This window comes from Spinacia oleracea, chromosome 6 (genome assembly GCF_020520425.1).
Source record: "Spinacia oleracea cultivar Varoflay chromosome 6, BTI_SOV_V1, whole genome shotgun sequence".
In the NCBI taxonomy this organism is placed as follows: domain Eukaryota; kingdom Viridiplantae; phylum Streptophyta; class Magnoliopsida; order Caryophyllales; family Amaranthaceae; genus Spinacia; species Spinacia oleracea.
In genome coordinates, this window is record NC_079492.1 from 128,218,768 (window position 1) to 128,231,769 (window position 13,002).

General features: G+C 33.4%; 1 protein-coding gene across 7 annotated transcripts; it reads right to left on the reverse strand.

Annotated features, from left to right (window-relative positions):
* Positions 1–396: 396 nt before the first annotated feature.
* Positions 397–10,994, reverse strand: LOC110788240 (pentatricopeptide repeat-containing protein DOT4, chloroplastic). Of its 7 annotated transcripts, none has more exons than XM_056830883.1 (6): positions 10,771–10,993; positions 6,634–8,817; positions 5,132–5,727; positions 3,462–4,048; positions 2,385–2,466; positions 397–1,421 (listed from the first exon to the last, which is right to left on the reverse strand). In XM_056830883.1, exon 2 carries the CDS (start codon positions 8,738–8,740, stop codon positions 6,755–6,757), a length of 1,986 nt encoding a protein of 661 aa, XP_056686861.1. In that variant the 5' UTR covers positions 8,741–8,817; positions 10,771–10,993; the 3' UTR covers positions 397–1,421; positions 2,385–2,466; positions 3,462–4,048; positions 5,132–5,727; positions 6,634–6,754. The 7 variants fall into 7 exon arrangements, with proteins under 7 accessions (XP_056686861.1, XP_056686864.1, XP_021848583.2 ...); XM_056830886.1 differs by lacking the exon at positions 397–1,421 and having other exon boundaries at positions 1,428–2,466; positions 3,462–3,555; positions 3,866–4,048; XM_021992891.2 differs by lacking the exon at positions 397–1,421 and having other exon boundaries at positions 1,428–2,466; positions 3,462–3,555.
* Between the last annotated feature and the right edge of the window lie 2,008 nt (positions 10,995–13,002).

Here is a 13,002-nt window from a genome sequence, read left to right on the forward strand (position 1 = left end):
TTATTATTATTATTATTATTTATAGCTAATTATTTATTAATAATTAATATAATTTATTATTATTTTTATTAATTAGTTACGGATTATTAGTTATTAATTATTTAGTTATTAGTTATTAACTATGAATTATTATTATTAATATTTATCATTTATTGTAATTATTTAGTAATCAATTACAGATTATTATTATTATTTATTATATATTTATTTAGTTATTAATTAATAATTATTATTTAGTTATTAGTTAACATTTTTTTATTATTTTTTATTTATTTTTTATTTTTTATTTCGGTAATATATTCTGTTAAGTTAAGTTCAGTTCAGTTCAGTTCAGGAGCATTCAGTTCAGTTCAGGAGCATTCAGTTCAGTTCAGTTCTATTCAGTTCAGTTCAGAAGCATTCAATTCAGTTCAGTTCAGTTCAGCTCTAAAGAACAGGGCCTAAATATATCGGGCCTCAATATCTAAAAAACATGAACAACAAAAGGTCAAAAGCAATAAGAGTAACTGCTTTATAAGCATTGTCCAACTATAATGAAAATTATTCGAAAGAATGGTATGATTATTAATTTAGGATACGGGGAAGAATGATGTAATTGTGTGATTATTAATTCCAGACAGAGAGAATATATAGTGTAACGCGAGTAATACACGTAAAAGGTGGATTGTGTGGTGGTGATGGATACCAAGTGGGTGGAAAGTGAGCGTAGAATAAGTTCCATGTGTTTAGTGAAGTTACATCAGTCAACACTCGTCGACTATGCTGTGAGGCCTTCCTCATCCCACATTCACACATAATAATTGATTAATTGGTTGCAATACATTATTGTGTCTAATTTTGCTTCTATTTCACTCAAAAGTCTGACCTCAGCCAAAATATCATTAACGACAAACAAAAAGGGATTATTACTATTAGTCGTTAATTCTATGATTTAACAACGACTGTTTTGTTTGGATTATTTTGGTGAAATTCGTATAAAATTATTGCAACAAAGAAGCCAAATATCAACGTCGCTTTCTTCTTTTAATTCGGTGAAATTATTCTCATTTCTTGCACCTAGATCAACGACATAATTACCTCTTGACACGAGGAAATTCAAATTAATGTTGGCTCTATTTTATTTTTTCTCGTAGGTCTTATATAAAACCGCCACCCGTTATAAGTTAGATCGTTGATATCAGCATTGAAAAACATAACTAATAGATTAAAAGGTACAAGTATTTCATTGGAGAGTATGATTAACAATAGTATAGCACACTTATTTTATTACAATCATAGCTATTTGATTTAAAAGTATAATTATCTGTTAACAAGTTAGTATTATGCATAAAAACGTCATACTTTCTCCTTTCTGGAAATATCGCACCATGGTTGACTTTTATCCTTTCTAACCATTATTTTGACTCTTAATATCACAAATCCTGTGCAATTAAAAATTATAAAAAAACAATATTTAGAAAATATATATCGATATGAATCTAACATTACCCCACATGATTAAAATTTCATTACGTACAAATCACACTAGCTCTTATTCTCTCTTACCCTATTTTTTTTTAATTTTATTTTCATGCAAAAAAATAATATAGCACGATTCTTATTTATAAGAGCTACCTCTTATTATAGAATTTTATCTTACAGACTCTAATTAAGAGCTTACCACTTCTCACCTAAGAGTTAGCTCTTATTTTTTCTCTTCTTAAAGAGTCCTTTAAGAGACTCCTCTTATTCATGCTTTAATATTCCCGTTAGAATAACCCAACGCTAACAATAGCGCCATACAACAAGGTAAATCATCATCCCACAATCTCCTACTTGATCACGTAGACTAGACACCTATGATAAACAACGAGCAAGCTCATGAGCAAAATACCATGTCTCAAACTCGAATAGGGACTCCTTTTAATTCAGTTCGAATTATCCGATCTTGTAAATATGTTAACTCTTTTACATCAAGTAACTAGTATTAACAAACTAGTTACTGTTAATTACCATCAAAGTCATCATGACGACATACAGATGAAATAATACAAATCATATTTTGCAACTCTTTTAATAAAGTAACCAGCATTTAAATGTAAACTAGTGTGTAGCTCGGGCATTGCTCCGGATTTTACTTTTAATCGGGTTTATGTTTTCTAAAAATGTGCCCAATTTTAAAAGATTGTATCTTACATTTAAATGTGAAAATATGACAAACATTGTAGGTAGTTGAAATGGTAGGAAGTGAAACTTTTAATCCATGAGGTTTGATGTTCGATCCTGGCTATGGTGACATGGCGTAATACGGAGGGAATCTACGCGACACATATACGTTTTCACAAACGCCTTTTAATATATTAGTATAGATTTACATTACTAAGTCATCAATAATCATTAATTACCATCAAACTGATTACAAATGGGACCATTGACAATCAACTCCAGCCTCCAGGTTGCCTCCACATAGTTAATGCAACAATAAACCTATATCAAATATTTAAAATTAAAAGCAAAAATAGTTTGAAATAGAATGACAATAACCTTAAATAAAGGAGTAATGTTTAAATCAAATTTATTTTGAAAATCACACTTCAGTTTATATGTATCTTGCATTTACGGAGTATTATTATTTTCATCCGACCTTTTTGCGTTGATTTGTAACTTATTTGTTTCCGATCACATGTACATAGAACTATGAATTACTAAATGCAATTAAATAAAAGCATGCTAAACTGAAATTCAGAAATGAATCACTAGCTAAAACATAATACGGAGTAATACTATCAAAACAATTACTTAATTCTCAGTTCCAACAGATAATGTACTAGATTAATTCACTGTAAACATAGAGCATACTGCAGTTCAAATGTATTTGAGGCTAACTTAGTTTAGCATAAAATGCAACCTCAATTTGTGCACAGAAGAGCATGACATGCTGACAACAGTCAACAGTTAACCGACACATGCGCTAATACTAATATGTAAGATAGGAAAACAGAACTGCATTCTGTTTTTTCAGTTATTGATCTTGCTCATGTAGTCATGTAGCAATAAAGCTAGGTGATTTAACTAAATGTAGTGATGACTGGAATCAAATATCAAGAGTTCAAGACTAATCTGAACAACAATACATAACAAAAAAAAGTTAGTCCAACAAAGAACATGATAAAATTGATCAATAAGTCAATCAATCTCGAGAAAAGTTTCAATCAAGACACTTGATTTGAGAGATATCTTTTCCTTTCCATATGTTTTATTCTGAAGACTGTAAAAATGACAAAATGAGCATCATACGTAGAACATATTGCAGTCTAGAGTTGGAAGATTTTTTTTTAAAACAAGAGTTGATACTAATGCTTTCAATTTCACTAATTACATCTTAAACCAGCTCACAGTATAATACGAAAGTGTCAAATATAGAAAATTGATTAGTAGTAATATCGACTGAAACTTCTGGAGCTTTTGAAAAGTAAACTTACCACAGGCTGGAGAAGAGAGCCTTGTCACTGAGAGGGTGAAGCCATCGATACCGAATATGTTGAGGAAAGCCCAGGAGGCCGGACACAAATACTTCTGGCCAGTTTGAGTTTATTTATGGATTATAGAAGAAGATAAATGCAATGAAATAAGGAGAAGAAGGCAATGTATTTATAATATGCATATAACTGCTGTTAGGAACTGTAGGCTCGTTTTTGTCCACAATGCCAAGAATGAAGGTTAGACATTCTTCACAAACTCTACTTTCCAAGTTTAGAAAGTAGCAATCTTCTTTGTGAATTTATCACACATTCACTACTACGTAACTACAAATAAAGGCGGTTGTGTGATTTAATTGACTGTAGTTAGTAGTGGATACTAAATTTGTAATTTGAAACAACCTTACCATGATAACAGAGGCATGATTGTTAAGAATACAATCAGAACTTAGTAAGTAAAGGTGTGCAGATGATGCAGGATAGCATTTGATCAACATTTCAGGCAAAAGTGGGAATGGATTTGGGAGCCTGTGAGTACTAGCAGGAAATGCTATTCCCTTCAAATGGATTGTTAGTCATCAAAGCATCATCTACACAAAAATAAAGAATTTTAATTTATTGTGGAAAAATTAAACATTTGAGGTTTCATCAAAATTTTCTAAAATAACAGTAATAAATTAGTAATAAAATTTCTTCTGAACTTTTTTTTTTCCCATTTGAAATGTAATAAAAACAAATACAATAATCCATTTTATTTTCAATGTCAATAAAATAGTTTTTATTTTCTCCATAAAACTATAGTACATAACTACTACTCCTCTCATCCAAAGTTAATAGTCACATAATCACATCATTCTAGTCTTTCTAGACTTCTAGTCATTTATTATTTTATAATAAACGATATGACATGATTATAATTTTACAATAGACCAACAATTACCATGCCTATCCTCTTGTTATCACTTCACTTACTATTGCTGTATTGGTATATTAGGAAATTTAATAATAAAAAAGACTACAGATTAATAAAAATACAAAAGAATTGCGTGTTGCTCAAAGATATTCTTATCTTGTGGAGTTGTGGTAGTGTATTTGTAGGTATTTATGGAAAATTGGTACTTTGGTATGCCATCCACGTAATCAGGGCTTAATTTTGAGTTTAGGCAGTAATGAAAATCTGGAAGATACTTGGACCTGAAATATGAGGGGAAATGCAAGAATGCACACAGCAGGCAATGTGGGAATACACGAGTAGTTGCTAACCTAGACAATAAAAAGACAAGTTTTTGAATTCTAAAAAATCATAGGCTACATGCCGTGCCATGCTTGGTCGACCCACATGAGCGCGCTCAGCAGTCAGCACACTGCCAACTTTACTTCAAATATTTAATAAGATGTAACCAGATATTTGAAAATTCGGATTTTTGGTTAAACCAGATGGGATACAGAAAATTACTAAGAGCATATAAGCAGTAAGGTGTACTAATGGTATATTAAAGAGTACAAAATATTATTCGCATGTCATTCATGATTTATCTATGACTAAGTCAGAGGTATTGACATGATCATCTCACTAAAATGCTATCTAAAGAATGAAAAACAAACCTCGGAATAGAATCTTTTGTAAAACAGCCTTAGGCCTTAGTAGAACAGTAGTAAGAACAACTCCATACCTTTTTGCAATGATAGACCTCTTTTCCTCGTAGGATAAACTGGAACTTTGGACTTCCAACATCCAGCCAACAATTCTTGGTCCCTCAAAAAAGACCATGTGAACCACATTTCATGCTCCCATGGAAATCCATGTCCTCTCAAAATTCCACTTGGATAAAATAAACCTGCTTTTACAGCGGCACTTACATTTAGATACAGTAACAAAGAAAATTCAGGATGTTCATCACTGCAGCTTCTGGCCTTTCATGTCTCAATGACTTTAACTATAAGACCAGAACTTCAACCGTTGTCATCAGTTAATCAACATAACCCTCTAGATAAACAAATCTGAAGCATTAACGACCCAGTCATTTCACATGGACCTCCTCGGTCAATCACCCAATATTGTTGGAAACTGAACCATAACTTAGCCTGTTGGCCTAGACTAGCTACTGGAAGTGTTGGTGCTATTTTATTCTCAGAGAGAAAAGAGACTGCTTAACAACAAAGATGACTAGCGGTCATGAAAGACTCTAAGGTCTCTGTTCCAGTTCTCATGTAAGAAGAACCCATCAGCATCACTCTAATTTATGCAATTAAGCCATATTCCCCAATCCTGCATGTAATACAAAAGACTAGTGTGAATGATATTAATAACAAGATGTCAGTGCAGCACATCTAATAAACAGGAATTAGATGGATTCTGGATATTATCATAATTCATAAACATTTTCATTATTCAAAGTCACCACGTGATGATGTATACCACTCAAAATCGCCAGCTATACTTCAGTGAAAACTCTATCCCTACTTGAAAGTTGAAACAGACCATTTAACAGAAATTTCATGAGTGCCCTAAGAACCCAGGCCTGAGAAGAGGTGTGTCAACCGCAAGGTCTTTAACAGCATAACTTTCAGACATGCACAATAATAAATACATTTAAAAAGTTCATAATGCATGGGATTCCCTAACCAGTAAAAAGATTACAGGTAAAAGAAACTACATGAAAATGGATTGTAGTTAACACAACTCTGTTGACCCGTATACTAAACTTTGAAGCTTCACATGCTCTGGACTTAAAAAAAACAACGGCTGTTCACAGGGATGTTAACAACAAATATTAAACTAAGCTGCATCTGCATCATACAGGTTGGAAGAGTCTATAATATCAAACTAATTTCTTTCTTAGTTCCTTAAATTGTGACTTTAACAATATTTAGCAATCTAACAAGAAGTGTCTGTCACAGAAAAGAACTAAGCAGGCAACCAAATAACATGGATGTCAGTCACACTATTTCAATTTCCCAAAGTAGCAAAACCAACTCAAGACCAAACAAATGGTTATCAAACATGAAGACAACGAGTCATTTTTCTTTGTCATGATATAAAAAAACAGTTTCTATAACCTATAAGTCAACGCACTAAACAATTCGTCCTTTCTATGATTACTCAGTCAAATAAAATTAGAATAAAAGAAAATCATCAAAGGAAGCAAAATATGTCTTTCCCTCTCTCTCTTACCTGACACTGAGATTGATAGACCGGATTGCAAACATCAGAAGGAATAGTTGATCTTCACCTATTCTCAGCTAATGCACTTCAGGTTCATAGCAATGAAGTTATATACCTTCACAATGAAACATTACCACAAGTCTCCACAAGAGCAATGTCCATCCTTAAAATGGTGAAAGCAATTGGGATCCTTCAATATGATCTCACGGGCTTCTAGTCTAGATATGACTTTGGCCATTTCATGACAGTTGTGACAAACACGACTGTTTTTAGTTATCTGAATTGTACTCCTGCGGGTGCTAACTAACCCAAAGGAAATGGCAAGCATTTCACTATGCCCCACTGGGATGCATTCTCTCTCCTCATCAACGTCATGGAGACTAAAATCTGTGTCAGAAACATATCCCTCTTCTTTTATCTTCTTCATCAAACATTGGAGATCCCAGTACAATTTTTCAGATCTTGGATGGGACACATCACCAGTCCCAAATACATGAATTTTATTGTGGAACTCTATCCAACTATATGCTTTCTTAGGTACCAAACCCATGTCTCTGATTGTTTCCCTCAATTTGTCAACCCAGTCCCATTTTGCATTGACAGCATACCAATTTGACAACAAAATGTAATTATCAGCATTAAGTGGTTCTAAATCACAAAGTTGCTCAATGATTTTCTTCCCTGTTTTAACATTTCGATGGTTCCTGCATCCATCTAACAAAGCTCTTACCACCTCTGCATGTTGTCCAATTTTATTTACCTCAATAAATATCTTTGCCTCGTTAAAAAATCCAGCACGGGCCAGAAGCAAAACCATTAAAGCATAATGCCTGACATTAGGTCTCCTAATAAAACTAAATAACGTCCTCCCTTCTTGAACCAAATTCGCTACCACACAAGCATAGAGAACAGAAGAATATGCAACTTCATCAATTTCAAGATTGTATTTTTTCATTTCATGGAACAATTTAACCCCAAGTGCTCCTTGTCCATGAAGGCTGTAGCCATATATCATGATTGTCCATGAAATGGCATCTTTAACTACCATCCTACTGAAGACCTTAGAAGCAGATTCGATGGATCCTGATTTGACATACATGTCTATAAGAGCATTCTCCACTGTAACGTTCATCTCAACACCATTCCTAATCAAGTAACCATGAATTTCTTTGCCCTGCTTATGGGCAGTCATCCTTGCACAAGCAGGTAAAATGCTTGATACTGCATGTGGATCAGGGCGAATGCCTTCTGACGTCATCTTTTTGAACAATTTGAGACCTTCATTGAATCCCCCATTCTTCACATAACCACGGATCAGTTCTGTCCAAGAGATGGAGTCTCTAGATGACATAGCATCAAAAACTTCACGAGCATTTTCAATGCTTCCACAATCCACATACATTTTCAGCAAGGAATTACATACCAAGACATGAGTTTCCAATCCACAAGCTTTGGCTATCCCATGTACTTTTCTTCCTTCATGTAACGATTGCAGCATGCTACAAGCACCAACTGCAGTCATTATTGCCACTGCATCAATCTCAGCCCCCAAAGTTACCATTTGGTAGAACATGTCAATTGCAAATCTGGGTTTATTTTCCTTTAAGTACATGGAGATTAGCAAGGTCCCAAAGATGGAGCTTTTTCCCACACTCGACGTATTTAATACCTGTTTCACTGTTTTGGCACCATCTAAATGGCCATACATTTTCATCAAAGCAGTAATGACATAGTCTTCACAAGAAATACCGAGTTTAACAGCATGAGCATGAACTTGTCTACCAAGAAACAATGAATTTGAAAGGCGAGAAGCAGCCAAAATTCGAGGAATTGTGTGCTTATCAGGACGAACACCTCGTATCAACATTTTCTGATATATGTACATGACATTGTCTATCTCTCCAATCTCAAGATGGGTTCGGATCAGATGGTTCCAAGAAAAAGTATCTGTCGTAGGCATCTTATCTAGCACATGATGGCTCATTGATAAATCCTTTGATGTTGAGGCCACTTGAGCATGCAGTTTTGGGTGAAAATTACACCTAGAATGGTCTTTCAGAGGCAAGTATCTCTTGAAATTCAAGTATGGTAGTGACTGTGATGCAAGTGCTTCCATACTTTGAGGCACGAGAAAAGCTTATCTATTAAAGACTTAAATAATTGTTGCCATTTGCTAACTTCTGTATTCTAATCCTGCATAGTAAAAATGAACCAAGATATGATTATTAAAATTCTAATAGAATATAAAAATATCTGTTCTTCTTGACAACAAGCAAATGTAAGATATGATTATTAAAATCCTAATAGAATATAAAAATATCTGTTCTTCTTGACAACAACAAGAAAATGTGAAATCCACTATAGTCTATAGGTGGAGTCTAGGAAAGTCAAATGTATGTAGCATTGTCTAGAAGCTCCTAAACAAAAGGGCAATATATCCAACACTAATATGACACACAAATTCAATCAAAATTCTAGATATAGAAAACATTGACCTGTGCGAGTGAGCCTCCTTTTTGTTATCGCCTTATACTGTAAGTAGCCAAAATTGTCTTTACATCTCAATCCTTCATCGAGCTGACACTCTGATCATGTCTTTTTGCTTTAACTTTGGAAGAATTGTTTTTCCTTCTTTCTTTTAGAAGAAAGATTATCCCCAAGCCTGCTTTCTTTCACGTATGTGGGTCAAGCCGATCACAGTCGTTGGTTACTTGTTCAGCCATTATTGGAGACATAATGTGAGGTTTAGGTCAAAAGATTCACATCGTCCAACCCTTTCAGTGTTGGAAACCGGGGACAGGGGAGGTGTTTCCTAATTATCTTCTTTTTCTTCCTCCATTAAATAATTTTTCGGCCTTTCCCTTTCCTTATTTCTCATTTTTTTGTTTAGAAGTTCCAAGTGATTCATATGTTATTTATTATTACTGATTAATGTTTGTGCTGCTTCCTATGCTGCCCCTTTTTTAATCAATATATGATTTTCCTACAATCTATTTCAAAACCATAGTGAGAGTGCTGCCATTCATTAGGAAACAATATATCACAGATTTCTCATATGAATTTGTGAGTTTGCTAATGCTAATTATGTGTTCATGTAACCAACCCAGTTGGTCATGATCTGGTTGGCTCATCAACAGATTATAGTGGCTGATCCTGGGTGTGATACAAGATCAATTAGACTAAATTCTAAACTAGTAACCAGTGTTAAATTGGCCAAAACGTACAACACTAATGCTAAATTACAAACAATACTGGTTTTGTAGGGTTATTTCAAATGTGTATTCAATTGAAATCGGTTTCTATTCTGGTTATGTGGATGCTTGCATGATTTGCGGTTAATGAACCTATCCTCTATTGAATAGCTTATTATAAGTTAGTAGATGGCTGAATGATGCTTTCAGCTTCCGCACTAAAATCTACAGCTTCAAGAAGACCAATTGCCTATAAGTTAACAATAGTGAAAATGCACTTCCCTCTTCTCTACAACTGTTTTTGAACTTTTGATTCAACGATACGACTCGATACTAAGTACGATGAGATCTTGATATTCAACCATAATGTTGTTTTGGCATGTTCGGTTGACAATTCACCATGTTTAGGCTCTGTTTGGTTTGGTGTAAAACGTTTTCAGTGCAAAATGATTTTTTATGGAAAACATTTTACAAGGGAAAATACAATTCCAAACTAATTTTATTGTGTTTGGTTCCTTGAAAGAAACGGGAGAAGATGGTGAAGATTGAGGAAAAAGGGAGAAGGGGATAAGGAGGAAAGGAGGAAATGTGGTTCCCTCTCTTTCAAATAGAAAATGTTCTTCCACCCTTGAGGGAGTTATGGAAAATTATTTTTCCATCCCTAGCCAAACCAAAAAATTTATAATGATTGAGAGGTTCCATGAAAATCGTTTTACACACTGCCAAACTGAGCGTTGGTCTTAACAGCCTTATCAAACCTTTTTTTTTTAGTCATTGCAAGATGCATATACCGAAGGCGTTTGGTTATTGACTCATTCAATCGTTCCTAAAACAAGCATTTCTAGATAACAAAACGAAATCTAAATAAGAGAATTTTGAACCTAAATTCCAAATTTTATTCAATTAGGAGTAATTTAATTGAATTTAAGGATTCAAAACAAAAAGATAAGCTTACCATTTTATGAGGATAACCCCAGCAACTTTGATAGAGGAGAAGTGCGACGGCTGAGCTATGACTGAAAACGGAGTTCTAATTACAGAAGGCCGGTTGGAAATGGCTACGTGGTGGATAGAAGGCGGGTTATGGGTGGTCGACGGCGGCGGAGAATGAGGAATTGACAACAGAGACTCGAGAGAAATTAAACTCTAAGAAAGATGGGGAGTTAAGCTAAAGGATGGGTCAAACCTTTTGATTTTTTCACCCGCTAGGATCTCAACTTTTTTTTTTCACCTTTTAGGAACTCATGTTCATATTCGGCCAGTTAACTATAGTTTAACTTACCATTAATCATACTATCACTTAAATAATAAATTAAGATAAAGGTTAGGGTCCAACTTTTTGATTTTTTCACCGTTTAGGACCCGAATATTTTTTTTCACCTTTTGGACCTCATATCCATTTTTTTGTATACCAACGTTATTTACTATAAAAAAAAATCAGAAAATGCCAAAAAAGCAAAAAGTTAGCGCTCAAATTAATAATTATAATTATAGTTATTAATATTTTTATTTTTATTAATAATTATGTAATAATTGTTATTAATATATTTAACAATAATAATAATAATAATTCATCTTTCCCAAACCCCATCATACAATTAAAACTACATAGTACTCTTCTCCAAACATCATAGATAATATTTACTCATTCATAAGACCTTTAATAGTTGAAACTTAATTTACGTAATCCAATAACAACTGATTTGAATATGTTTATAGAAAATTTGAGGTCATAAATTTTATTTCGGAAATTGCTGATTAATTTTGATTGAGTTAAGCATAAATCATTTAATTACCTCATCAAATATGAGCATCAATAATCCAATTGTCTTTACTCTCATAAAACAATCAAGAACTAGTATGATATATTAACTTGTGATCAAAATCAGAATTCGTTTAAAATTAACCTATTTTTATTATTTTTACGTTTTTGTGTGGACATTATTAATATTCTTCAAACAAACCACAAATAATTGTGAGGATATACCATCAATGACAGATCTTCCTAACAACTTGGGTCACGGGGCGGAAAATTCCGTAGTGTATTTTGTTCCACCATCCCCGTAAACCTTTGAGTATAATTGTATGAATATCGTACTCTACTATATAAATTGCTTAATTCTTCTATTGTCAGTGGACACCATAACCGAATATATAAAATATGATCAGCTTGTAAATAATTATTTGCTTCTTTATTCATTAGATTATTTGATACCCAAATCAATTTATATATGGGCTAAATTTATGAATTAAGTTACATATTATTTCAATTTGAACTTATTATATGTTAATGATTAGAAACTTTAATAATTGAATTGGAATTACATGAAAACTTGAGTGAGGTCTCAAAAGGTGAAAAAAGAAAGTTCAGGTCCTGAAAGGTGAAAAAACGAAAAGGTTAATCCTCCAACTTTTGATTTACTTTAACCTTTTAACCCAAGAACCTAACCTTTTAATGTACTCTAGTTAAATTTGGCCGGAAAAGGGGAATAAGGTCCCAAACGGTGAAAAAAAAAGGTATAGGTCCTAAACGGTGAAAAGTTCAAAAGGTTAGACCCCATTTATTAACTTAACTCAGAGATGGGGGGTTAAAACTGTAACACCCCCGATTTACTAACTAGAAATAAATAAGAAATAATATAGACTTTATAAAAATATTGCGGAAGCTTATAACTAGATCGGAGGTATCACCGCCACACTTGATCACATTGTCAAGTGCTAAGGCTGACAATACTCAAACTATTACAACTCGATTACTAGGTGGTCTATTTAAACTAAAAGTGTAAAACTGTCATAAAAGACTAAACAATAACACTTGAGCTCCTTCATCTTGAACTGCGATCTTTCACGATCAGTCTGCTCCAATTAATCCTGACTGCTCACCATAGAGGACAAATTCCAAAAGGATCGTCGCAGGGCCACCATAAGAAAAAGACATGGCCGCAAACACACATAACAAATAAGCACACACGTCAGCAAAAAGCTGAGTAATCACCTGTAATATACAAAAACATACTAATGTAGAATATATAATAAAGCTCATATAAATAATGTAGTATGAAATTACATTCAAATACGATCCCAAAGATAAAACTAACTCCATACTCTATGAAAACTATAAATATTCTCCTATGAACCTCAAATATGTCAATATGATCTTTTCCTCTACTAAACGTACTCAAACCAA

Excerpts from the sequence above, each read along its gene's own strand:
- LOC110788240 (XM_056830883.1), bottom strand. The coding sequence starts at position 8,740 with ATGGAAGCACTTGCATCACAGTCACTACCATACTTGAATTTCAAGAGA.